This window comes from Colias eurytheme, chromosome 14, assembly GCF_061535395.1.
Source record: "Colias eurytheme isolate Ceu_HAF_F1 chromosome 14, ilColEury1 Martin Lab GWU primary, whole genome shotgun sequence".
Classification (NCBI taxonomy): domain Eukaryota; kingdom Metazoa; phylum Arthropoda; class Insecta; order Lepidoptera; family Pieridae; genus Colias; species Colias eurytheme.
Window position 1 is genome coordinate 490,623 of NC_142993.1, and position 27,582 is coordinate 518,204.

The 27,582-nt window shown below is 32.7% G+C and overlaps 2 protein-coding genes across 6 annotated transcripts; one reads left to right on the forward strand and one right to left on the reverse strand.

Annotated features, from left to right (window-relative positions):
* The first annotated feature begins 547 nt into the window (after positions 1-547).
* On the forward strand, positions 548-19,635 carry LOC149902653 (regucalcin-like). Of its 5 annotated transcripts, none has more exons than XR_016457452.1 (6): positions 548-708; positions 781-1,061; positions 1,538-1,720; positions 2,186-4,521; positions 5,113-5,247; positions 15,961-16,097. XR_016457452.1 is itself a non-coding variant. In XM_090109286.1 (6 exons), exons 2-6 carry the CDS (start codon positions 15,961-15,963, stop codon positions 19,598-19,600), a joined length of 915 nt encoding a protein of 304 aa, XP_089965412.1. In that variant the 5' UTR covers positions 5,113-5,247; the 3' UTR covers positions 19,601-19,635. The 5 variants fall into 5 exon arrangements, 4 of the variants coding, with proteins under 4 accessions (XP_089965412.1, XP_089965410.1, XP_089965413.1 ...); XM_090109286.1 differs by lacking the exons at positions 548-708; positions 781-1,061; positions 1,538-1,720; positions 2,186-4,521 and adding exons at positions 16,594-16,797; positions 17,274-17,489; positions 18,375-18,487; positions 19,376-19,635 and having other exon boundaries at positions 15,961-16,117; XM_090109284.1 differs by lacking the exons at positions 548-708; positions 781-1,061; positions 1,538-1,720; positions 2,186-4,521; positions 5,113-5,247 and adding exons at positions 9,005-9,079; positions 16,594-16,797; positions 17,274-17,489; positions 18,375-18,487; positions 19,376-19,635 and having other exon boundaries at positions 15,961-16,117.
* A 480-nt stretch (positions 19,636-20,115) lies between these two features.
* On the reverse strand, positions 20,116-26,959 carry LOC149902654 (regucalcin-like). The gene is made up of 5 exons (XM_090109378.1): positions 26,822-26,959; positions 24,873-25,029; positions 21,560-21,769; positions 20,938-21,150; positions 20,116-20,731 (listed from the first exon to the last, which is right to left on the reverse strand). Exons 2-5 carry the CDS (start codon positions 25,027-25,029, stop codon positions 20,391-20,393), a joined length of 921 nt encoding a protein of 306 aa, XP_089965504.1. The 5' UTR covers positions 26,822-26,959; the 3' UTR covers positions 20,116-20,390.
* Between the last annotated feature and the right edge of the window lie 623 nt (positions 26,960-27,582).

A 27,582-nucleotide genomic window follows, 5' to 3' on the forward strand; every position in this document is an offset into this window, starting at 1 on the left:
AAATTGATTTACTTAGTTTCTATTTAGAAATACTTAATACATGTTTTATGAATTTTCACTTTTGTTATTCTAATTCAGAACATTTATAATAATTTATTTAATTTAGGATTTAAAAGACTGCAGAGCCGAATCCGGAAATCATTATTAATTTTTCATTTTTTCAAGTTACATATTATTCATGTGCCCGAACACCTCTGACTCATCAACACCGCGTCTGCGTCGCGTCGATGTGAACAGAAATGAGTAAACACGCGTAAAGTGTGTGAAGTCGTATCGCTCTATTGAATAAAACTGTTAGGAAAGCCGAAAAAAAATGAAAAATAATATAACTGAACAATGGATATTTACCTAATCTGTGTAACTAATGATATACCTAATCCAACTTATAATCACTATGTTATAATTTGGTATAATAATAATTCTAATATACATTTTTTCTTGTCGTTTTCAAATTGTTTTCAAATATGTAGGTATAGGCAACACTGAAACATAGTTTTATGTCAAAGTCAAAACTCAAATCAGCTCACAGCTGACAGCACGCTCACAGCTGGTTTTGAATTTTGAAAATCAAAACACCGAATAACCTAAAATTGTCATTGTTTCTCATATTTTTTTATATTTTTTGCTTATAATTTGGGTTAAACATGTCTTTATTAACAAGAACTGATGTTACGAGTGTAAAATTATATGATAACTTCATTCTAGCTGGTAAATTTCGAATATTTCTTTGTAAACACTATCTAACCTAGTTTTTTATTTAATCGTTATAATTCCTTCCAGGATTAGGAAGTTATATGCACGTTTATGAAAAAAATTCAAGCAAATTAATACAACGGTTACATGTCTTAAAAGGTCAAAAAATATACGGTATTATGCCTTTGAAAAAAGAATTCAAGATTTTGGTTTATGGCGGGAAGCAATTCACTATAATAGCAGTAAATAAGGAAGATATCAAGTTTACTTGCTGTTTCACATCCATTATTTGTGATGATTGGTTGCATTCAGGAATATGGACTTCTAATGACAAAATTTCACTTTTGACTGCTCATAATGTGGTTCAAGTTAGTATATTTATATTTAGGTATTAAGAAATAGGAACATCATTAAAAAATCTTTCAAATTAATATATTAATTATATAATATTCATATTTTTAAAACTATTATTTGCAATGAACTTAGTTATAGAGGCCAAGTCAAGATCACAATTGTTAATAATCCAAAACACCAAAGCGGCCGGTTATATTCAAGCCAATTATAATACATATAACCTTTTGATGTACCTTAAAAAATTTTCAACCAACTGCAGTCTGACAGAATTTATTATATTATAATTTTTTAATTTTAATTTGCGTAGCTAGTTTAATCATGCTTAGCATGTGAGCAATGTTACTAATATTTAATAGGATTTGATACTCAACAGGGAAAATATCTTTTATAAAATACCCTTAACGCATAAATCTCTTTAGTACACTGGACTTTGAATTTTTTCATTATATTTCTTTGTACTGAAAAACATTTTAAACATTTATCCTTCCAGATATGGAACACAAAAACACGATCGCTAGAAACACAATACAAGAACAGAAATAACTCCATTCTGTACAGTGGTTTACTGTTACCACTAAATGATGGTGTCCTGGTGTTCAGTGGAACTGTGTTCTCAGAAGTTCTTATCAGTTATCAGGACGAGGAACCGATGCATTATTTGAGGGGACACAAGGTATGATTTGGTATTTATATAAGTTTTTTTATAGGTCAAATATTTATATTTTACTATAACTTGAGCGTGCGGCTTCGCCCGCTTTGTCTGAAACCTTGTTTTAGACTAGAGATTATAAGTAATATAATCTTTAAATTAATTAGTTAATATTGTGATTTTTGTTATACATAACTAAATTCTGAAACTTACTATAGTTATTATACTTTTCTCATAATTAGTTGCGTTATTCTCAATATGTTCTTGTACTGTATTACAAGTAATTCTTGCTAAAGCATATGCTTTTGTTTGGTTAATTTGCCAAAGTTGCAAAAATTGCTCTGCACATTCTTTTAAATTTTTATTTTTCAATCTCTGGCTGGTGTATGCACAATCTCACTTTTACACTGAATGAGAGAATAAATCATCATGTCTATGAATGAGTAAATAAAAAAAATATTTATTTAAAATTTTTTTTCCCCATTTTAGGGAGTCATATTCTCCATAAGCTGCGATCCCAAGAAAGGAATCATAGTGACCACATCAGATGACAGATCAGTTCATATCTGGTCCATAAAAAACAAAACTACCCACACTTTTGATACAAAAGCATTTTGGGAAAATGTACACATTCATCCGTTACATGAATTATATGGTCATGGTGCTAGAGTGATGCGTAATTGTATAGTAAATGATATAGTTATATCTGTAGGTGAAGATTCAGCTATATGCTATTGGGATTTAGAAGGAAATTTGGTTAAGAAATCCCCAGCTCATGCTAACGCGTGTATTTGGTCGTTAGATGCAAATGAAGAGCACCTAGTTACAGGAGGAGCTGATAGTGCCGTTATATTACATCCACTTTCTATTTTAAGCGAACATAACAAAAACAGTGATACTCTTAATGTAGATATTGGCACGCCAAAGAAAATAGTGTTCACTGCAAGACGAAACGTAATAGCCATGAACGAAAATAATGATTTGGTTTATTATGCCGTCGATTCAAAATCTTCAACAGCCTTCAAACTAAAACACGAATCTACGTATAAATTGATCAGTGTATCGTCGTGTAGGCAATTGATAGCTGTCGCAGATATGACGGGGAAATTTGATGTTTTTATCGAAAATTGCAAAGGACCACCAATGATTAGTAATATCATTGATACAGAGTTAGATATGGGTAAAATTCTTTCCATGCACTGGATATTAAATAGACATGTAGTGTTTTGTGCTGATTTGGGTAAAATTACAGTTCTTACGACGAGTGGTAACAAATTAGACGTGTTCGCTGAATTTGAGTTGCCATTTTGTAAAGAGCGCTGGATAACGTCTTGCGCTCTCAGTTCTGACAATCTTATTGTTGGAGATCGTTTAGGAAATATACACGTATTCGTTCGAGGACAAAAATCTCCTGTAAGAACTTTTAAACGCGTGCATGGGAGATATGGTCCGACATCGATAAATGTACGACAAAATGAATTTATCAGTACAGGCCGAGATGGGACTATGAAATATTTCAATTTAAGTGCCTTATCGCATAATTACAATAGAGATTTAGATTTCCAATGGGTTGAAAAATTTGTTGATTCGAATGATAGATATATTTGTGGCTTCCAAGAACGCATTTTTGTTGTTTATGATGTAAAAAACAATGTTAGAGCTTTAGAAGTAACTTGTGGAGGAGGCCATAGGTCCTGGGATGTTTTACGTTATATTGGAAAAGAGGAAGACAATTTCGATGAATTTATTAGCTTCATCTATATAAAAGAAGCGAACATTCACTTAGAGAGGTTTAATTTAAAGAACATCGTTTCTAAAAACATAGTAAATGGGACGCATTCGAAAGAAATCAATTGCTTGGTAACCCACAAGTTTGATGATACGTTGTTTTATATATCGGGTGGTGAAGATACTACTCTAAGGGTATCCAGTTCAAATTCTGCATTAGAATTTAAAGATGAACTTATCTTAAAACATTTATCAAATGTGAGGGCATTAAAAATTAACAAATTGGACGATAGAACTCTGTTGGTTACATCAGCTGGTGGACGAGCACAGATTTGCGTAAATAAAATCATTTTTGATAAAGTAGATGGAGAAATAAAAGTTACTACAGAAGAATTGGCCAATCACATGATAAATGGGACAGATGTAGAAAGAAGATATAACAAAATGTTCAGAAACGAGGAAATAGATTTTGATCCAGAAACGAGAATTATGGCTTTAGAAAATTACAGCAAAGATGACAATACATATGTGATATTCGCTGGCTGCTCGGATGGGAATTTACGAGTCTTTCAATTGGAATTGAATACTAAATCGTTTCGTAAAATAAACGATATATTTTATCATTCCACTTGCATACTAAACACGCAAGTTGTTGACGTTGGAAATACGAAAATTCTTCTATCAAGCTCAACCGAAAGGGAAATTTCGTTCTGGAATACGTTAACACTTGTAGATAGACCAATATCTACTTTGATGACTCACCAATCCGGTATAAACGGGATTTATGCTAAAGCGTTATCTGATACTGAATTGCTATTGGCTTCTGGAGGAGACGACAACGCGGTGGAACTGGCGTACTTCAAAGTGATGAGTGATCGTACAAAAAGTATTTGTTATTGGTCAAATTCTAGCAGCCATTGTTCCCAAGTGACAGGTGTCATTATCATCGACAATCTGTTGTTGTCAACGTCGATAGACCAAAGAGTGACGGTGTTTGAGTGGTCTATAGTCGATGACCAGATTAAATGCGATTTTAAGTCGCAAGTTTTCAGCGATGTCGCGGATATCCAGGGCATGGACCTCGTTGGGAGTGATGAGTAAGTATTAGCTGACCAGAATTATATCATTATTTTTTAGAATGATTCTTTATTTTGTGAATATATCAACTCTATTGTTGATTGGTTCACAGGCGTATATGTATAGTCCTGTATAATAAGTAGACAATAGTTTTTTTTTTTCGAATTTTCAACAAGGAGTATTTAGAGAGGGTGGCTGAGTTGGTCAGGCATCCGCCCCGGATTGACGTGAAAGGATACGGGTTCGAATCCTGCCTCGTGATCGATTTTTCATCTTAAATCTTTATACATTTATATTTATAAAACATTTCAATGCCATAAAACTAAAAATATCAAATTCATAGAGAGTTTAGGACGCATTACAGGAGATATCAGTAACACATTAAATGGATGCTTATGTATGATGTTTTGGCATAGTCTTTTAGTCTATCTCCAGAAAAAAAACCGTATTGTAGAAGACTTAGGTAATTTTTAATCTTATTGAAACGAATGCCTTAATCTCAACTAATATTGACTGTTAAATTTTTATAGCAATAAAATGCTAATTCCCGCCTTATACTTAAACGATTTTTGGGAAAATTATTGTGATATTAATTTTCATTCTATTTTCAGACATACGATCACTCTATGTATTTATGGTAAAGGTATTGAATTAATGGAAATACCTAGACCTAGAAACTAACAAGCTACAAAATATTATATAAGAAAGAAAGATGACGATGTAAGAAGTTCGCCAATAAAGCTCTGGTAAGTTTATCTTAGTTTTATAAAGAAATATTTTAAGCCGAGCACACGTGTCAGAAGTGAAACTTCTTTGCCAAGATTCAAAAATACCGAACTCTTTGCCTCGTTGCCTTACTCCATGACGTGACGGTATTGCCACGGCACGACTTTGAAATTTTACTCTCAACGCGCATAAAGAAGTTTCAATTAAAAAACGTTCTCTAGTTCCAATGTAAGTAACTAAAATCATTGAAAATTTTTACTTGAAGTGTGATTTTAAACTAACAGTTTCATATAATATTTTCCTGTCAACATCAGATGTTCGAACACGTAATTATTTTCGTTTGGGCTAAATTAATCGCTTAAATAACGGCTAATAGACCACGATAGCAATTGAATATTGGTTATATTATATTTGTATTAACTGCAATATGCACTTATATCATCTGTTCATCTTTATTTGCCTACTGCAATATCTCCTGGACGATTAGCTTGTCTGTGATAAGATTATGTAAGACAATTCCAAAAATAACGTTCCAAAAATAAGTTTTTTATTTACTTAATTTGTCCCCGTTTGTCAATTTTGATTTGTGATATCGTTTTTTAAAATATTTAGGTCGAAAGTATTTACCTATATTTAGGTCGTTCCGGCGTCTGCCGACTAGACTACAGGCATGGGCCTGTAGTCTATAACTTAAACCTAACCTATCTAGAACGATCACCTGGTGGTTCAAATGACCCATAAGGGCCGGCGCCCACTGCCGGCACGGCACGGCATGGCACGGCAGAGCATCCCGCGGCGTGCAATGGCATCCCGCGGCGTGCAGTGGCATCCCGCGGCATTCAGTGGCATGCCGTAGCATCCTGCTAAAAGCCCAGCCACTCTGGCATCCATCAGTTTTGCTCCGCGCTAATGCTGCATAAGTTTCAACCTTATTTCAACTAGCTAGTAATCATAATTACTGGACCCCAAAGTGACGCATACGCCTCGCGGGATGCAATGGCGCGCCGCGGCATCCCTTGGAATGAAACAGCAATACACGTCATGCCACCGCATCCCGCGGCGTGCCGCGTCATGCTGCAGCATCCTGCAACACGTCGCGGCATCGTGGCATCGAAATTAAGTAACTTGAATTCCAAACTGATTGAAATAAGATTCAAAATAACTTCATAAGTAATAAAAACCTCTGCCCTGCCATGCCATGCCGTGCCGGCAGTGGGCGCCGGCCCTAACTTTTTCAACATGGGCCTGTTTCCAAAAATTTATAATATTATTAATTTATAATATAGGTTTCCATTCATTAATTATGCAGCAATACAAATCGAAAAATACAAAAATCATTGATGTATGTGAACGTAAAAAAAATTAGGTAATTTGAGAAAACTACAACTTCTTGGAGTAAATAATATTTTGTGGTAAATTAGTTGGGAGTAAAAAAACTAGACGGTAAAACATTTCAATTGCGCGATTCAGAAACATAGTTCCTACAATGTCTTTAATTTTAACTGTTATAATACTCGCGTAATCCCATCTAGGCAAAACAATTTAATACAATAAAATAAAACAAATAGTTTTATCTAACTCGTATTATAAACTATAATCTCACAATCGTCAATTTGTATAGAAATGTCTAGATAAACATATTTTATCTCGATTTATCCCGTGGTCCTGTTATCTTCGGATTTATCTTAACATCATGTGTAAGTTACATTGTCTAGATAAATTGTTGCAATAAACTCTGCAGTCTGCACTTAACTGCATCGGTGATATAGAATGTTATAAAACATACTAGCGGTCCGCCGTTGTGAAATTTTTGTTTTAAATTTAATTATATTTTATGTTATATTTTTAATATGACTTTCCTTAAGTTTTAAATGCAAAAACTAGTGGATTCTTAAGGTAGAAGTCCTTGGTAATTAATCCAAATAATGAGCCTGATTGTTTAAGTGGTTTAATATTTAGTTTATTTTAAGTTAAATGACAATAACAATAAAAAATAGTAATTAAATATGTTTGTATTACTCTGCCCAAAAGGTGATGGGCAATATGTATAATGCCCGGTCAATTTGATTATTTGAATAATTATTATCAAATTGCACTCTCATATTGGGCATTTTTCATAATGCCCGTGCATTATGTATACTGCCCAATTTATCACTTGGTCCATAACATATACATATATTAAGAAGATATAGTTACTGAAGTTACTTTTGGAATCGTACTTAGAACCAAAAAGTAACACTTTTGGCACAAAACACTAAACTAGACCTAGTACTAATTAGGACCTTTTAGAGGACGTTATGACTTGAGTCATTTTTTGAGGGTTGCATTGCCTCTCTATTGGTGTACCAAATAGGCAGAAACATAAAAAGTATTCAGTTGAATAGTTCACCTACAGTATCTAACTAAAGTTTAAAAGCTCATTTTTACTACAAGTTAACATTTTATGCTTCCTACTACAGGAAAACTGCACTTTAAAAGTAGCAAGAGTACAATAAACAAACTCTCAATAATTCAGAACACAAATGAGCCCCAAATATTCCAATAAATCAAAACAAAAACAATCATTTACCTCATTATGCTCACTGCCATTAACGGAAATGTTCTCGATAAAGGGTCGAGTAAAATTCCTTTGTAATCTCGAAGAGGCATGGTCGAAGATGCACTCAAAATGGACTACTGAAAATAAAAATAGAGCATGTGTGCAGAGCACACGTGTCAGAAGTAAAACTTCTTTGGCAAGATTCAAATAAAACAAAAATCGTCGCCTTAGTCCATGACGTGATGGTATTGCCATGACGGAACCTTGAAATTTTACTCTCAGCACGCCTAAAGAAATTTCACTTCAAAAATGTTTTACCGCTAACGAAATTAGGATGAAAAATATGCTAGAGATTTTTATAAATTTATAAATTTAGAGATTTTCAATTTGTTCAAAGTTCAGTATAATTATGGTTTAGTTTTATTTGTTTTTGTTTTGTATGTATGGATTTCGGTTGAAATGTGACAAATGTGATGTATCGAATACTGAATGAGGTAGGAAAAGGAAAAATTTCTTTATTTACAAATAATAATCATGTGATAGGCTTTTTCTTTTAACGTCATAAAAATCTAGGACAATGTATTTATCCCTTATTCCTTAAAAGTTACACTTGCAGACACCCTACTTCGGCAAACGTTCATAGGCAATGGTGATGTTTTGCTATCAGGCGAACCTCCAGTTCGGTTGCCTTGACATAAGGAAACAAAATTCCTACTCTACCAAAACTTAAAAAAAAAAACGGGTTGCACTCCGGGAGTGCCGGCAGAAGTGAAAACTTGATTATTAACGTTGAGCATGTTTGATATTTTGGAATGGTATCCGTCTTACGCTTTTTCGATCAGGTCACGTGTCCTGACGCGAGTTTAAGATTTTATACCCATTACAGAAAAAGTGCTCAACGCCGCTAAAGAAGTTTTCACTTCAAAAAACATTACAATGCTATAAAAAACTACATACACATTATGGCAACCCTGTTCTCCCGTAAAAGAGATACTAATTATTTGATTATCCACCTATATTTATTAACTTTTTACTGGTTATAATTTTTATTCTTTTCTTTAAAAAAATCTCATTTTACTAAACATCTAATTTAACATTTCTTTCATTACTGTCACAAATATCATCTGCCATACATTACCCAAAACGGATAAGAAGCAACCCTATTCTCACACAAAACTTCCACGTGCCAGCCCTATCGTAATATCTCAATGATTAGATACAAGTCGGTATATAACTAAAAGATAACGCAGTTCACATACAACCATAGGTGCCAGTCGTTGTTACCGCTTGTGTTGACGAGATTGTTAACAAAGGTAAATATATTGTTGTTATTATTTAGGATATTGGATTCACTTAAATACTACTTAACTCTATGTTTATACTCCATTTTAAGATTACAACAAGATTTAAGATTATTTTAAGATTACAATTGTAAAGTGTGTAGATAAAATAGTTTAAAAAAAGACGTTTTTTTCATGGAATGCCAAAATATATTTTTTTATGTAGTCGTATTTAAATAAGTAGAACCAACATTGAAATATAGCTTAATATTAATACAGTTTTTGTAATTTTTAAATGAAATTATACTTATTCATGAAAAATGAATGAAAAATGACTTATTCATTTTCTTCTTTCTCTTCTTCATCTTAAAATATATGAAAAATGATATCTTAAAATATCTATATAATGATTAGATAAAAAAATTGAAGATTGTTCAGTTTGGTATAAATTGGCGCGAAAATCTAAGGTGGCACAGATAATAAAGTGTGATGAGATCAACATAATCTTACATTATTGTTTTATATTGTTTCTAAACTTACAACACCATCAACAATGTACATAATAATGTTCAAATAATTATTATAAGCACACTTTCTAAGAGAATATTTATGATTTATATTCATTTAAATGTTTAATTAATCAAACAAAAACGAAGTTGCAATATATTTTTTGGCAATATATTTTACAGTACATATGCGTTGTATTTGTCTATTGTTAAATAAGAAATATAATGTTTATTTAAAAGCAAAATTCTAAACATATGTTTTAACAATTGTCCGCTTATTTCGGTACTAAATACATAGAAAAAATTCAAGGCCACATATTAATTAAACCAGACAGACATGGTAAAACGTGAGCTTTAGCGGCAGTTACTACTGCGTGGATAAAGTGCGATGATCCCGATAGAAAGTCGTGTTATCAAATAGTTGACCGTCAACTATTATTATGTATGTTTGTTTTGGTTTATCGTTGTGAGAATAATATATGAATTGGTGGAATGTAGGCGTGTTCCTTGGCGGTTAATTTAATAAAAATCGTAGGTACAAATTGATGTTTTTTTTACCATTTTATGTATTTTTTTTTGTTTGTACCTAACGGTGCAGTTGTCAAAACGTGGGTGAATTTATAATTAACACAGAGAACAAATCTCGTTTAAATCCGTTAAAATATTTAAATTTTTCAAATACCTATGTGTGCATAAAATGAAAAACAAGAGAAAACAACCATCTTTCTTAGCCCAAACCAGATGTAAGTAGTATGTTTTTGTTTTGGCTTTAACGAATTCTATTGAAAAAACAATAACAAAAATGCCTCGAGCAAAAATGTATGAAAGTCACGGTCATTTCAATGGCGTGCCTAAATCTATTTTAAAAAGGTCTATGTCTATTTTCGACGAGTGTCTAGCGTTTTGTTGTGAACCTGTAAAAATATATATATCACCCAAAACATTTTTGTCCTTCTGGTCATCAGCATGTCATCAGTTCATCATTTTACCAGTTCCTTTCTGAGGTTTCTTCAGCAAGTCGAATGGCAAACGTCACATACATAATATTATGTTTATAAGGTGTTAATTTCAGTCTAATTGTTCATTAATATTTTTTCATGTAAGAACCCTTTGGAAAATTTAACACTAGCAACAAAGTAAATATGAAATATGTGTTGCTGTCTACGTACATGTTATTAGAAAGCAGCTTTTAATAGAGTACAAACTTTCAATCAACTTTTTTATATTGGTATAGTATATGATTTACAGTTATACTATACATAGATAGATTGCAAGGAATATTTAGCTGGATTAGATAACGGAATTCAAGGATGAATTGAAAACCAGATTATTTCATTTCTTTAAACTGTATAAAAACAATGTAAACTAACATAGTAATTAAGAAATAATACTTACAAGTGGACCTCTGTTGTTCTATTAATAAATAAATTAAATTAAATTAAAATTTAATTTTTTCTAATTTATCTAGTGATGTTTAGTGCTGGAAAATATCGAAGTCGGCCGTGGGTATCTATGCAAGATTCACCCTTATCGAGTATCTGTATCATGCCTGCTCATGCCTCATCACCATTGTTTCACATTTCATATGAGAATTCTTAGGTCGTTTTTTAAAATCCTAATCGTAATAAATAATTTGTGCAATAGAATGACGATGTCAGGACGTTTTCGGTATCTCTGACTATTCATGGGTTACCTAAATACTATGTGATATATATTTAAATACCTTTATCGATCTAATAAATGGTGTGTTGGTTTCAAGGTGTGAATTCGCGCTAATTAGCAAGTAAGTAGTGTCTATTATCTAAATTGTAGTAAACGTTTATCAGATAAAATTACCTCGTTTATGGTCTACATGTTTATGGTTTCATAGACATTTATAGTGTAAGAATTTAATTTTTCTGTAGAGGAAAAGTAAAATTTGATTTCGACTAACTTCTATTAGACAATTTAAATACATGTTATAACTTTCTATTGTTTTACCATTCTAGTATTACCATTACCATCAATTATAGCATATCGCAAAATCCTAATCAAACGATGGGGATGCACCGACCCTTAGGATGGTCTCTGTCCATAAAGAAATCGAGGGTTGAAAAGTGTGCGAAAATATGCCCCAATAAACCATAGTAAAAATGTCACTCTATGTGTGGTTATTATTCAATATTTCATAATAATGTTAATCAATAATCAATATCGCTTATATAAACACGAGGTAAGATAAGGGAAGTGGTCTCAAAAATCACGATAAAGTTCAAGCATTGGGGTTCACATCAGATTGAAAATGATGAAATCCAAACATAGATCGACATCTAAAAATTACTTGTCAACAACAAAAAACTGCAATAATCTCATTGAATCTTTAATTTGTTGGTTTCCTTTTTTTATTTTGTAAAAAATTTGAAAATACACAGTCAATTTGAAAAATAAAATAAAGTCCTCAGCTAATATTTTGTTAATATAGTTAACGTAATTTAACTAGGTACTAAAAAAGTTTTTTTTGTTAGTTGTTAAATTACTTTGCTAACTCTTGTCATATTATGTCAAAATTCGCTACTTATTTCAAGATATTTTAAAGTAGATATTAGATATGGAATCAAAGATAAAGCTGATTGACATGAAGATATTTCCAATATTAGTCATCGCATCTGAAATAGATTAAGGGAATAGTCATGCTGTTGCTATGGCCATTGATTTAGCTCATTTCTATGGTCCATTTAAGTTATAGTAAGCTAGAGATAGTAGTGAAGGAGCATGACTACCTTGTAAAGTGGTGACTGTCATCCAAAAACACTAGCTAGTAACACAGTACTTGTCCAACCTTAAGTACAACATCATTTGTTTAAACTTTAATATGTATAGATACCGGAGCCATTTTTAGAGTTCCATATTTCCATAGTGAAAAACGGGCCATTCACGGATCATTTTTTGTCCACACCTAGGGTTAATACTTAGAATCCTATACCTACTCTATACATACATACTAGGACATACATATAAGAGAAGCTTGTGCAAATCGCACTTTGGAGGCTAATTTAAATTTTAACGTGAGTACTTTTCTTTTAGCGAGAGGCTCAACATTTTCCCTAATAAAATTCAGTTGTGGTAACCAACATATTAACAACTCCCGAATAATATATTATGATAGAAAACTTTTAAATAACCATTTGCGCTTTAGCGAATACCATAATCAATTTATTATATAATAATAATTGTTTTATTACCTCAATCTTTATGGCTAATCACGATGAGGTAACAAGAAGATGCGAGGCTTACTGGCCCACATTCTTGGAAAACTTATTCAACAGTTTTACTTTATTTTCCCGGTATAATCCTATTAACTTATGGTGTCTAGTGCGTCGTCACGTAGACACTTACTTATCCTGCGTCGAGTAAATTATGACGTAGGGTTATCTTCATAGGAAAATCATATTGACAATTTTTTTTTAAGGAAAAAACACTAAAAGAAAATTGTCAGAAAACTATGAGAAGATGACAATGTTTATATTTTCATCGCTCGCAATAGCGGGAACATAAACGTCGTTGTTTGGGAGCCGATCGTGATAGCGGTTACGTCACAAGGGCGCAAATAAGAGCCGAGTGTTGTTCACAGCTGGTAACGCAACCCCAAGTGACAGCACAAGTTTTACGTAAGAGCATACTCAATTCTGAGATACGGTTTATTAATACGGGCCTTAATTTCATTTAATTATTCACAGGCAAAGGCAACTAAAGTCCTTCTCTATATATTACGGCAGGCAATTAAGAGCCTTACCACTAATCCGCTTTTCGTATTACTACAGATTTGTCGGAGGAATGAATCGAGGTTCGTGAAATAAAACAGAATAAAATCTCATCGCAAGAATGGTACTGGATAAACGTTCTATCAAAAGTTCCGCGTTTAAATCAAATTGATTTGAAAAAATAAGGAAATATCTTGCTAATATGTGTTATGAATGTGTAGATGTGCGTATTTTATGAATTGAAGCCAAAGTGATTAAGATTAATCGATAGAGTAGCCATGTTTCCGCAAATTGACGTCAGGTGACCCAGTGACCCATATTTGACTGGTTGAATATCCTCTCCTTTTCCTCCTCCATTGATTTCAATGTCTATCTATAGTTTCATGTTTTTGAGTTTATTTACCGTAGCTTAACTTTAAACTGTCTTTACAGATATGGATTATATTATTGTAAAAGATTAAAGTAAGACTAAAGTTGTAACTATTGTAAAATTTAACAGTAATAAAGGCTTATTTTATTTTTATTTTATTTTTATTTTATTTTTATTTTATTTTTATTTATTTTATTTTAATTTCAAACTGTCTTTACAGATTTGGATTATAATAGAGTAGCGTTATATTGTCCTCGGCTTAAATATGTAGGTTGAACAACAGTCGCGACTTATGTTATTTAACAGCTTCATAAATCAGATTATATCATTCTTACTGACATAAAGATAACATGTTTTAAAATACATACTAAAAAAAATCACAACTTGACTGACTCACACTAACATGGAAATAGTCTTTTCGGAAATCACGCTAGACCTTAATAAGATAAAAACAACGTAACTATGGTTTCCCATCACTAGTGACGTCATCAATGTTTATAAATATCCGACTAGTGGTGGCCGTTAGTTGGCGAATGTAGGACGTGCGCACACGCAGGTTAAGTTCAAAAGTTTCAAGTTTCAAGTTACGCAGATGAGGTATGTCATTTAAAAAGTTTAAAAAGTTGCTTTACCTTATGTCCGGGTTAATTTCATTGATGATATTGCTATTTGGCCTTTGGTACTTATATTTTATTTTGAAAATAAAATAAAATGTGTGTGTAAAAAATGTTTAGAATGAAATAGTTACGTGGTTAACTTTTCGTGTGTTAAAAAATACAGTTATTTAAATTGGAACTTGCGTCTTTCGTTTTACCGTTGCGTCCGTGGTATTTTATTTTGATTGTATTCTATGGTTCTATAAAATATAATAGGGAATAGAGTTATAATATTTTGCTTGAGAGAAGCTTTGCTTGAAGCTTAATAGAATTTTACGTTATTTAAGGCTGTGGTGCTTAGTGCATATGTATAAAACAAGGCAGATTTGTAACGAATTTAAAACGCAATTATAATTACATCTCTACAAAAATTAACTTGTTAGTTTGTTACCTCTACCTCAAAGCAATTTATTTTTTATCAAATACTTCATCACATTCCGATCTCATCATTTTCCTCAAAGTTAATATGTTATTAGTTAGATATTTATATCTAAATTCATTAAAACGATTTTTGTTAATACAATACACTGTTTATAAATTAATTTACCTTTTTTGACTATGAAAAAAATCCGTATAGGAATTGAATTTAATAATTCAATGAAAACTCGAGGTTATTAGTCATTACGATTTTTTTTCAAAAAAAAAAAAAAAAAAAATCGTTATTTATTTTCATAGATCATCTAAAATTCTATGCAACACGTTCTACAGGTGAACAATACAAATAATACAATATGCCTGCTATTGTTTTCTATCTCGCAACTAATTTGCGAGCAGATGACCTTACTCAAACATTACATAGTAGATTTACGATTTGTAAGCCATTGACTATGGAGTGTATTCATTCAAATCTATACAGTTAATACATATTATAAAGCTGAAGAGTTTGTTTGTTTGTTTGTTTGAACGCGCTAATCTCGGGAACTACTGGTCCGATTTGAAAAATTCTTTCGGTGTTAGATAGCCCATTTATCGAGGAAGGTTATAGGCTATATATCATCACGCTACGACCAACAGGAATGGGGCCACGGGGGCGAAACCGCGCGGAGCAGCTAGTGTATTATATAATTTTGTGCAGTATAACTATGAATAATTGTATTACTATGTACCTAGTAATTTAAGTATATCTCTACAATTCCTCTTACGCGTAATAAAAGTGTCATAAATCGTGTAATGTAAAAAAATAATGGATGTCCAATTACAAGATCTGGAATTAAGGAATTTCAAAAAAATCCGTTCAATAAATCTAGAGATTACCCCTAAATGTAATATACGTATATACGATACTTAGTATCGAGTCTCCAATCATCTACAAGAAAAACTAAAAATAATTATCTATTACATTTTTCTTTAAGTGGGGAAATCTTGCGTAGATACCCACGGCCCCCGGGGAAGGAGCCATGGGTTATGTCGGATTCTTACCGACTAAAACCCCACTGTGTTCCGTCGAGCCGCTTTAATGATGGGGCCGCGGGTATTGGTTGGAATTCTTCCGCGACCTCCCTATTACACCTACTAGGCACCTACATACAAAGAAAGTACAAATATAATAAAAAAATACAAAATAAATAAGAGAATACAAAAACATATGTATTTCATATGTATCTTTCTCTATTAAGTACAAAATTCTCTATTTCTTTTCCAGATGTCGATAAAAGTGACACCCGTGACAGAGCCGGTATGGCTCGGCGAGGGTCCGCACTGGTCGAAGGAGGACCAGGCGCTATACTTCGTCAGCATCTTCGACCAGACCGTGCACAAGTATGTGCCCAGTACTGGGAGACACACCAAGTCTAAGTTGGGTGAGTGGTTGTACTAAGTTTTCGGATGGAATTTTTAACACTCTTTTATTTTTTTATTTTATTAGCCAATAACTTAACTGGTATGTTTTTATGTAACTGACTCTTTTAAAGTCGATTTTGACTTTAGACGGGCAGATTTAATTCAAAATTTGTTACTTTTTCTTAAATTTAAGATACAGAACACACAGGGCACAAAAATGAAATATAGTTAGAAGAATAATTATGTAATATTATGTATAAAAAATTAAGTATAAAAGGGCAAAAATCTGACTACGTCTAATATTCGTAACTTTTTTCAATTATATAGGAAAAATGCATTGATTTCCATTTTTATGAAATCATGCAACATCGGCTATCGCCAAAACTATAATTTTCTTTAAATAAAATAAATTTCTGTTCTCTGAATATTAAATATAACATTTATTACCATAACATGTTACTTATTGTTGTATACAATTTATTATTTCTCTTTCCAGACGCGATGCCTGGCTTCATAATCCCCGTAGAGGGTAAAAAGGACCAATTCGTGGTGGGGTTAAAACGCGAAGTGGTTGTAATTCAATGGGATGGTGAAAACGGTACAGCAAAACGGTTGAAGACCATCACAGAGCTGGACAAACACACTCCGGACAATCGGATCAATGATGCTAAGGCTGATCCCAGGGGAAGGCTGTTTGTTGGTAAGTTGGTGAAAAAATATGTATTTTTTGTGATTTTTTTCGGGGTGTGAAATAATGGTGAGGGTTGTGGTTGTGTAGCGTTGTATGTTCATTTATGTAGGTTGTTGTTTTCTGGAGCTCGGAAATGTTTGTTGACCTCATGAAAAAACTCAAAAAAATATTTTTACCTGAGCCGTTATCGAAAATTTCAGATATTCAGTATCTTTCTTTTTTAAGCTTCACTTGTATGATTGTATGATCGACATCTTTAAACTCCATTTTGACCTCCTTTAAACGGATAGATTTAATTCAAACTTTGTACATCAAGGATTGGTGACAATACCATTTCATGAGTTTACCTTTTTCAAGCGTATTACATATTAAGTTTTTTAAACTACATATTCTAATAACTACATATTCTCACAAATTTAACTGTACTTTGATGTCTATTACAGTTTTGAGTTGTTTTTATTACTCAAATATTTTGTACATTACAGGCACAATGGGTCACGAGTATGAACCGGGCAAGTTCCACCTAAAGAAGGGGTCCCTTTATCGCGTAGACCCCGACGGACAGACACACAGAGTGGTGGACAATATCGATATATCTAATGGCCTCTGCTGGGATGTAAAGGAAAAGGCCTTTTATTATACAGACTCTTTTGAATATGCAGTTAGGAGATACGATTATGATATCGAGACTGGTGACATTTGTAAGTAATTTTGACGTGACAACGTCTTATAATTCGATAGAGCCGGCTGCACGCACGAAAAAACATGACTCATGCGGCGTTACCTCGCTCTGAGGCGTTCCATGTAAGGCTTGAAGTGCAAGCGAGAGCGCGGAATGAGCGACAAAGAAGCACAATCGGACGTTGTCACGTTCAACTATCGTCAGTAAACCAACTTTACAGACAACCAATTTTTTTTATTTTGATTAATCTATACTTAAAAGTAAAATTATTATCCCTACTAATCCCTACTAAAATTATAAGTGCGAAAGTAACTCTGTCTGTTACGCTTTCCCGCTTAAACCTCTCAACAGATTTTGATGAAATTTGGCACAGACAATCTTTAGACCCTGAGAAAGAACATAGGCTACCTTTTATCAAAACACCACGCGGGCGAAGCCGCGGGCGGAAGCTAGTATTTTCATAAAGTAAAAATCAGAAATTGATGAGTTGTGTGATAATGTTTAAAAAACTACAAAAAAATACGGGTGTAATGTAGAAAAATAGTAATTATAAAAGATTAATCACTTGCGAAAACATAGTTTAATATTTTAAATTCTCAGAAAGAGAAATTTTTCTTTAAAGCTATTGCATAGCTTCTATCGCGGGCCTTGAGCGCGGGGACCGAATCGAGAAATTCCGTAACGAATAACGTCCCACTCCGACGGGCGCGGAGGTGTGGCTTGAAGGCATAGCATGCAATAGCTTTACCGCGGTAGTCCCCGAGTGCCACACATCTCTTTATTAACAGTATTTGTAAAGGAAAAACACTTTTTTTCGATTTTTTTGGTATTCAAACCTGCATAAGCATACTTTTTTTATTTTTTATTTTTGTTTAATACATTTATATCAATAATTATCTTGCAGCGAATCCGCGACTAGTGTTCGTGTACAAAGACCACGGACTCAAGGGCATTGTGGACGGTATGACTATCGATGTGGATGGTAACCTGTGGATTGCTAACTTCGATGGGAAACAGGTGAGGAAATAATTATTTGATTGTCAAAATTCATTAGACACTAGCTTCCGCCCGCGACTCCGTACGCGCGGAAAAATTAGGATTTATTTTTTTTCTACGTATTTTTCCGGGATAAAAAGTACTTATCCTATTTTATGCCCAGGATAATAAGGTATAATTATACCAAGTTTCATCGAAATCGAACCGTTAGTTTTTACGTGATGCCTTCACATACAGACAGACAAAAAAAATTTTTAATCACATATTTGGGTTTGGTATCGATCCAGTAACACCCCCTGCTATTTATTTTTTCAATATTTTCAATGTACAGAATTGACCCTTCTACAGATTATATGTATAGATTATTACATAAATATCACTTCACTAATAGTTGTATACGTAGTATATTATTATTAGTCTGTGCTAATAGTATTTTATAAGATAACTAGGTGCGCTCCGCGGTTTTACCCACATTACTCTGCTCCTATTGTTCTAAGCGTAATAGCTTATAACCTTCCTCAATAAATTTATTTTCTAACAGTAAAATTATTTCAAATTCTTGGATTTAAAAGTTTGTTAGTGGTGGTTGCCAATAATTGTGACAGCACTAAGTCTACGCTTTTAATTACTAAAATTATCTATGTTATCAGTGTATGTCATGTTGGTGATCCTTAATGAAATAAACAAATGAAATAATAAATCGGCCCCGTGGTCCCAATAGCATGTGCAAAACAAACAAACTCTTCAGCTTTTTAATCTATCAGGCCCCGGAATCACAGACACAATAGAAAATCTATTGTGTCGCGGTCGGATCTGGCCATTCGGGGCTCAATGGGTTAATAATTAATATCAGTATAAACATAGGTTTTTTAACAATTTTAATAATAAATTTGTACCTCCTAATTTCAGGTAATCAAAGTAGACCCCAGAGCGGGTAAGCTCCTCCAAAAGATCCCCACTCCTGCGCTACAAACTACATCAGTTTCTTTTGGAGGTCCAAATCTTGACGTGCTATACGTGACGTCAGCATGTATGAACCGGGGTGAGGAACAACCCCCACCGTGCGGGGCCACGTTCGAAGTCACCGGCCTTGGGGTGAAAGGGCACCCCAGTGTTAGCGTCAAGTTATTGTAATTTATGTAATAAAGTGTATTAAATGATTTTCTGCATTTGCTGTTTTATTTTGATATCGGTTCAATGGGAAACAAAATGAGAAAGAATATGTTGATTTTAAATATGTTTAGAAATATTCACTGCTACACCTACACAATCTATTTCTTAATGGAAATTTAATTAATCGTCACATTTTGCAAGGGTTCGAATTCCTCGTAACAATGACAATTTTTATTTTCTATAATTTTTGGGTATGAATGGGTAATGGGTAACAATGTGTACTCTTTAATGCTCTCAAAGTTATATAATTATGTGCTTTCCATAATTAGTAACCTTAGTCAAAGATATCATTTGTAGGGTTACGTCAATCATAATTGATTTTATATTTTAAACTAATAACTTCTATAGATGCTAAATAGGATAATAGTTACATAATATATCATTGAATAACATTGTTCAATAAAAAAGATAATTTACAATTATAATTAGGTATTAATTATTAAAGGAACTAGTTACCCAATCAAATAAAAGTCAAATGTGCTGTAAAACAAGTTATATAATAAACTTTAATATAAAACAGTAATTAACAATGATAATACACAGTATACATCGTAGAAACAACAAGTAAAAAGTACTGCAACAACTCATAACAAGTAAAAAGTGTAAAAAGGCTCTCCAGGATTCATGCCATTTTGCTTTGACATCTAATCGTATGTGCGTTAGTGCCGTTTATGAAGATCGAATGTTGTGTTAGTAAGCTATCCACAAAGCCTCACCTTTTTACTTCTAATATCATTGATTAGGTACAATTTTATGCTTGTAATTTAAAATTATAACCTGGCAACCCAGTCACACCGAGCCCAGTTACCATGTACGTACAACCGGCAGCGGGTTTCTGTTTATTATCTATGTTAACACAAGCGCTTGTAACGAACAGAATATCGTAATTAGGACCGCCAAATATCACGGAGGTCACTTGTTCAGCTGGAATGGGGATCTTTTTCAATAATTTCCCCGTACGGGGATCAATTTGAATCACACAGGAGCCGAAGAAGACCGCAACCCATAGATTACCGTCCTTGTCTATGGTTGTTCCGTCTGGCAGACCTTCGATGCCGTTCTTCTTGAAGTCGAAGATGTATCTCATGTTGGCTAAAATTAATTTCGTTAAATTTGAATACGTAACGAAGTATATATGCATAAAACTTTTTTCAAAAATTGGTTCGAAATCCAATGAAGAATGAATGATATAATGCCATAAATTAAATTGTGTAATAAATAGTTTTTTCATTCCATTAGATTTTGGAGTAATGATTTTGTCATAAAGAAAATAAGTAGAACAAATTTAAATTACTTACAAATTTCTCCAGTGTCCACATTATAATCATATCTGCGTATATTATAGTCAAACGAGTCAGTATAATACATTGCATTTTCCTTCAAGTCCCACGCGAGTCCGTTTGATATACTAATTTTATCGCAGAGCTTCACAATGGCTCCACTATTATCCATGCGGTAGAACGAGCCCAAGTTGGCAACAATTTCACCCGCCACTTCGTGACCCATAGTGCCTGAAAAACAATAATGCAAATTGTGTAATACTACTGCTATTTTGAATTGTGATCGTAATTCGAGAAACAGATTCAATCGTAGATAAAAGTAACTATCCTATAAGTAGATAAAAATTATGTTGCTTATGTTTTTCTTCTTCTTGTGCTAGGTTTGCCGCGAGTAGGTATTTTAAATATTTACTAAAAAAGTTAGCGTTTATTGTTTTGTATAACTTTTACTCGCTTTTCTAGTAAATAATCAAGATCGACGCATCAAGAGGCGCTTATGCACTTATTAAATATAAAATAGAAGATAGCCACAGCTAATGATAATAACTGTACCATTAAGTATTCTGTGATAATACTAAACTATACTAGGTAAAACGAACGAGTGACGGAAAATAACTAGTTCTAAATTCCTAAAGCATACCAGCAAAAATCCTTCCACGCGGGTCAGCTTTTCCATCATTAATCCTGGTGGGGGCGTCCACATCCTGGTCCGCCTTCCCCAGGACCTTCACTACAGTCACCTTACTGTCATTCTTGCCGTCCCATTGAACAACCTGGAACGTCTTCTCAACACCAACTATGAACTGGTCTGTTGTACCTTCGACTGGAACTGCGAATCCTACCCGGCCGTCTGAAAATGATATGGTGGATTATTTTGAATAGAAATATTTTAAAGGTATTATAGTTCGTCTTGTAAAGATAAAAACTATGCCAAGTCAAAGACAATAGATCGTCGATAATTAACTCATTACTGGTAATCAGGCATGACTTTGTGAACCTGGTAGTTTTTAGTATACTTGTAGATTCCGTTTTTGCTGGAATTTGGAACAGATATTGGTAACTACTTTGTTTGTGACTTTGTCAGAATAAATTGAACGAACAGATGGTTATGGATGTGAATATCATACCTAATTATTATATTTATTTTTCTAAACCAAGCAATCATGAAGTGGGCACACGCAGACGAAATCTAGCAGATAGTTGCATTAATTATCAATTTATCAGTAAGTAGATAGGTATTGAATAAAATTAAACTGCCTTTTATGTACAGTGTATAGACTGTAGAACATCATAAATAATACAATACATATTAAAAATTATTCTAATTTAAAATGCCAGTGCTATCTTTTTAGTTAGTCAAAAAGTTCTACATCTTTATGGAGGTACATGTGTACTTCATGTACATGAGTAGGTACAATCTCAAAGCGCGGCGTAACAACTAAAAACTAATAAGTAACTACAATAAGTGTAAAGTGTTCATTCTACAATCTATTATCTACTACATTAGAAAGGCGCCATTGAAGATCTTGTCATAATATGTTATATTAATTGTAACTCATAATTGTTATCATAGGTCTAGTCTAGACCTTGTCCAGACTAACCTTGAAAATAGTAACAATTGTTAAATTACCAAACAATTAACAACTAGGCACTTCAGACTTGTTGTATCGCAAAAGTCTATCTATTATGTATTAATTGTCCTAAGTAACGTAACGGCACCAGTCTTGTACAGATTAAGGAAAAAATTGAAGTTTTTTGCAAATTTCTCGTAGGTTTTTTAACTTTATTGGATATTGTTTAGTTATACCTTTAGTTCTATGTTAGTTTAACGTAACCAATGTTAGAAAAAAGATTACAATGCATAAATAATGAAGTTATTTATAAATTAAAAAACCACTTTTTTGCACCAGTGTTGGACAGTGAAAAATCTAATGATGGACACCCAATTTTGGACAACATCCAGTTATGAACACCCATTTATGGACTGTACCTAATGTAGTTTCTCCAGTTATTTACACTTGGAGAAGACTTATAGTTATCAATAGAATCTTGAAAATGATGATTGGAATACAATAAATCGGGGATGTATTTATAAAAAATAGTACTTATTAATTATTTTGCGTACTTATAATATTTAAAACAGTCTTAATTTCCATTTTCTAGGCAAAAATTGGACAAATGCATTGTTAAATACGAGTCATGTCCGTTAAGAAACACCAATATGGTTTTTTTCTCAATAAGTCAGGGATGAAAAATATAACTAAAAAAGTACTGCCATTCCATCCAATTTGGGAATTCTTCTTCTTCGTCATATATCACTCTAGGGGGATAGATGTTACCCACTTCACGATGTTCCGCCATATCTCTCTGTTTCCTGGCATTCCGCTACACTTGTGAAGTGAATCGCCAATCTGAATCCGCCAGCAGCCTTAATCTGATCGGTCCATCGATATGGATTCCAAATTGTAGCACGAGGCAAAAAGCTTTTTTTAAACTGTTGTCAAGATGGTGTGGATGAAATTTAAGCGTGTGTGCTATATGGTGGTGGAATTTAGCAGCAGACAACGATCCAAACAGTTCATCAGAGAACTCTCTATGATAGATGCGTTACAATACGCATAAGTATGCGACTTCTCTACGCAGTGATAGAGAATGAAGCCGAGAACGAGTCGCACAGCACATAATGACCCATTGTTCTAAAATATATTCTTCATGTTTAGATAGATATTATGTTGTTGGACCCATTAGTGTAATTTTAACAAAAAATATCAATGTCCATTATAGGAACCAAAGCAAATCCAGTCATGGACAATTGTTGTACAATATTGGAACCCTTTGTTTGAAATGGTCGTGATAGGTATATTATTAATCAGAAAGAAAAGACAATACAGAAAAGCGCATGTAATTAATACCTTTAAAAAAAGTTTATTTTCGACATATGTCCATAAATGGATATATCCATAGAATTAAATCCAGTTATGGACACTGATGAATTTTATTTAAACAACATAACCTATCATGATACTAAATCGTGTAATATTTCGTACACTTAACTACTATAAATAAAAGTAATATCAAATTTTGCTGACATTTATACAAAAATTCTTATAACCAAAATTGTGTCCTCACTTCCTTAAGGATTTTCTTAGTAAAAACGAATTTCTTCGAAACGGGTCGCAGCAACTAAACATAATGTTCTGCCATCTTCAAACATTTTGGCCGAATAAGATGAAATGTCGTATTTTGATAGCTTATGAACCAAACTTTTATTTTAAGTATTGCCAAATTATATAACGTTAATTTTGGTCTTAATATTTAAATTTAATATTTATTTTGTCCATTACTGGATGCTTGTCCACGACTGGTGCCGTTACCTTATCTTACTTACTGAATATTTAAAATAGGTACCTATTATGTGAGTGTTTTTAGGCTGCCCTTATCAATTAACACAACGTGTTACAGTTCACTTTGTTTATTTTAAAACGGAATGAATATGTTTAAATGTTTTTTTAATGATAAATTTATCGACATTAATTATTCTTATCCAACATGGTAAAATTTTCATCAGTCTACTTTATTTTGTGCACCATGCAAATTATCATAATTTATAACATCAACTACTAACTATCGGCCAATCCGAGTTCCGTCAAAATCGGTCCAGCCGTTTTAGCTGTACAAACGGTTTAAATTCATCAACCTACTGTTGTTATGATATACCTGCTTACCTTTCATAGCTATATCTGTTGTTCATTTTCTAAATAAGAGCATTTTATAAAAACACCATTATTTAGAATACGAATAAGTAGACATTAAATTTTTTTATTTGTATCGATTTACACCGTATGCCAATTATTTTTTACGTTTACGTAACTAATTTATTTATTTCAACCCAATAGTTACTGAATGAAATTTTTAATATGTATTAATCTATTATGGTTTTAATAACTACATACCAAGTTTGCCGAATGTATGTTCTCCAGTACTAGGAACATACTTATGAATGGCAGCCCCATCGATGTCAACAAAAAACAACGCCTGTTGCTTTTCATCCCAGTGAGGTCCTTCACCTAACTTCAGGGAATCCGATATTTTTTCTACTTTAACCGACATCTGTGGTTACAAAATGTATTAAATAATTAACTATTTTTATAGAAACATTTAAGCACCTACAACAAGTCTAACTGATGTAGCAATACAAAATTATAAACGAAATGCTATCATTTTTTTACATTTTATATTAAGTTCTTAAAATAATACATAGGTAGGGTCAACCGGGGCAAATGCAACTATGGGGCTATTGCAACTAGTTATCATAACTAATTTATTAGAGTTGTTGTAATAAATCGCCACCTATGATTCAATAACTCAACGACTAATAAATCTTACAAGTAATAAATGGTGCCCCTACGATGAAAACTATTTGATTGATAGGCCATTGTGTCAAACCGCTATTTTGAAGTTGGTGTGCGTAAAAACAGGTGTCGATTTTTGCAGACAAAAAAATTGTTTAGGAGTGATTTTTTGCAGGTGTTTTTGATTGGACACGATTATCACTAGCCGTTAAGCTTATTTCATTTATATTTTTAGTGCGTTAGTTGACTCTATTTTGTGTTATTGATGCAGTTACAATTGCCTCATGAAAATTTCACTGTGGGGTTATTGCAACTGTGAGGTTAGTTACAATAGCCCCTTATATTTTTGTATGAAACTAAAAACACTAGTGATGTGACAGTATCGATATTTTTATTATGTATCCTTCTTGGTAGTCAAAATATACTTTCTTTATGATTAATTAAAGAAGAACCATCGATTATTTCTTCGATATTATACCCAGAGACGGGTTCATAAGTAAAATTCAAATTAGATAAAGCGTGGTTAAAGAATATAAGTAACTAAAAACGATAGGTAGGATAGTTCTGTGATTGTTCAAGTAATTTTTAGTAAACGGTTGATTAACTAATAAACGTATTTTGTTTGGTTTACGTTTTAAACAATATTTAACACAAAGAATATTATTTGTTCTGACCAAAAACTAAAATTGACTTAGTAGGTAGTACACTGTTATTTTTTTTTGTTGCGATTTAAAGTGGTAAATCAAAGTAGGTACATGAGTTTTTCCTCTAAATAATGCGGCGCCATCTACGATCGCAACGTTATTGTATAGATAACGTTATTGTATATATATATAGAATAATAAAAATATATCGATGAATAAGTTTTTTGCATTCCCCACACTAATTCTCTAACAAATAGTTGCATTTGCCCCACAATCAGAAAAATAAGATTTTTTCTGAAAACTCGTCCTTGCTACACGGTAATCCAGTTCAAAATCCTATGAATAACATGAAATCTCATAAATATATTCTATATTCGTTGTTTTATATGAAATAGAAGAAGAGCTATGGCAGTTAGTTGCATTTACCCCCGACTAGGGGTTAATGTAACTTTTTCTACCAATTTTAGGAAATATTCTCACTACCAGTTATTTATAAGACTACTGTATTGCTTGATTGGTTGAAAATAATCTTGAATAAATACAAAAATCACTATATGGGTCAAATAAATGACCAAATATAAAAGGAGATAACTGCAACCGATCAAACTTGAAACTTGTTATTTTTTAGTTGCATTTGCCCCGGTTGACCCTATATAATATTTATCGCATCTATATTATATCCCATCCATTGACACAGTGAGTACAATAATAATTACTGTGCACTGAGCACTCAACAACAAAACGTATTAAAAGATACTTACCTTTACAATTTCCATTAAAATTATTCGAATGGATACTAAAAGAATCCAGTGCAAACAATGTAATCATTTAAATATATTCCCGTTCAAATAATGTGATTAACAAATAACAAAATATTATAAATGCTTACAGATTTATAGAACTTACCTTTCAACCGTATAACATCCGATTTTGAATAACAAATTCAACAAGAAACACGGCCGTAATAACTGGTCGCCTATTTGCGATTAACTTCGTGAACAAGTTTAGATTCTTTCGAGTTGACACGCTCAATGCGTGTGGTTGCTAATAGGTATATAATATTATGTATGTAAGATTATTATACTAGCTACGCACGCGTCTACGTTTCCATAGTAGATAATATGTAAATGTTAAGTACCTTAAGTCTCAAATAAAACTAGGTAATATTTTATGCGATTCCTATTAAACTTCATTCAATTCCACGTTATACATTTTGCGTAATCAATCAAGCATATTGGAAATAGAGAAAAGTTCTAGAAGCTGATTAGAACAACAGAATTGTACCTCTTAAAACCCCCAAGTCCTTTTTTTTTAAGATATTTATCGATACAGACACTTTTAGAGTTTTATTAAATGTAGAGAAATATCACGGTACAATGCTCTTGTGGAGATTATTGTGTTCATACACGGCCAGTTACATCTAAAGATAATTAGTTGAGTGTTGTTGCTTTTACTGATACCATTCAAAGATGTAATTCGAGTCAATGAAAATAATTCACTTGACCTCATATTATGATTTTAAAGTATTGCCAGTAGCCTTTCAGTAATTCCACGATAAGTAGGTAATTATACTGACTAAAAAAATTGGGAAATGAATTTAGAAAATTGCAGTAGGTAATTAATGAATATAATTGGATAAAACGTATAAACTAAATGACTGTATCCTT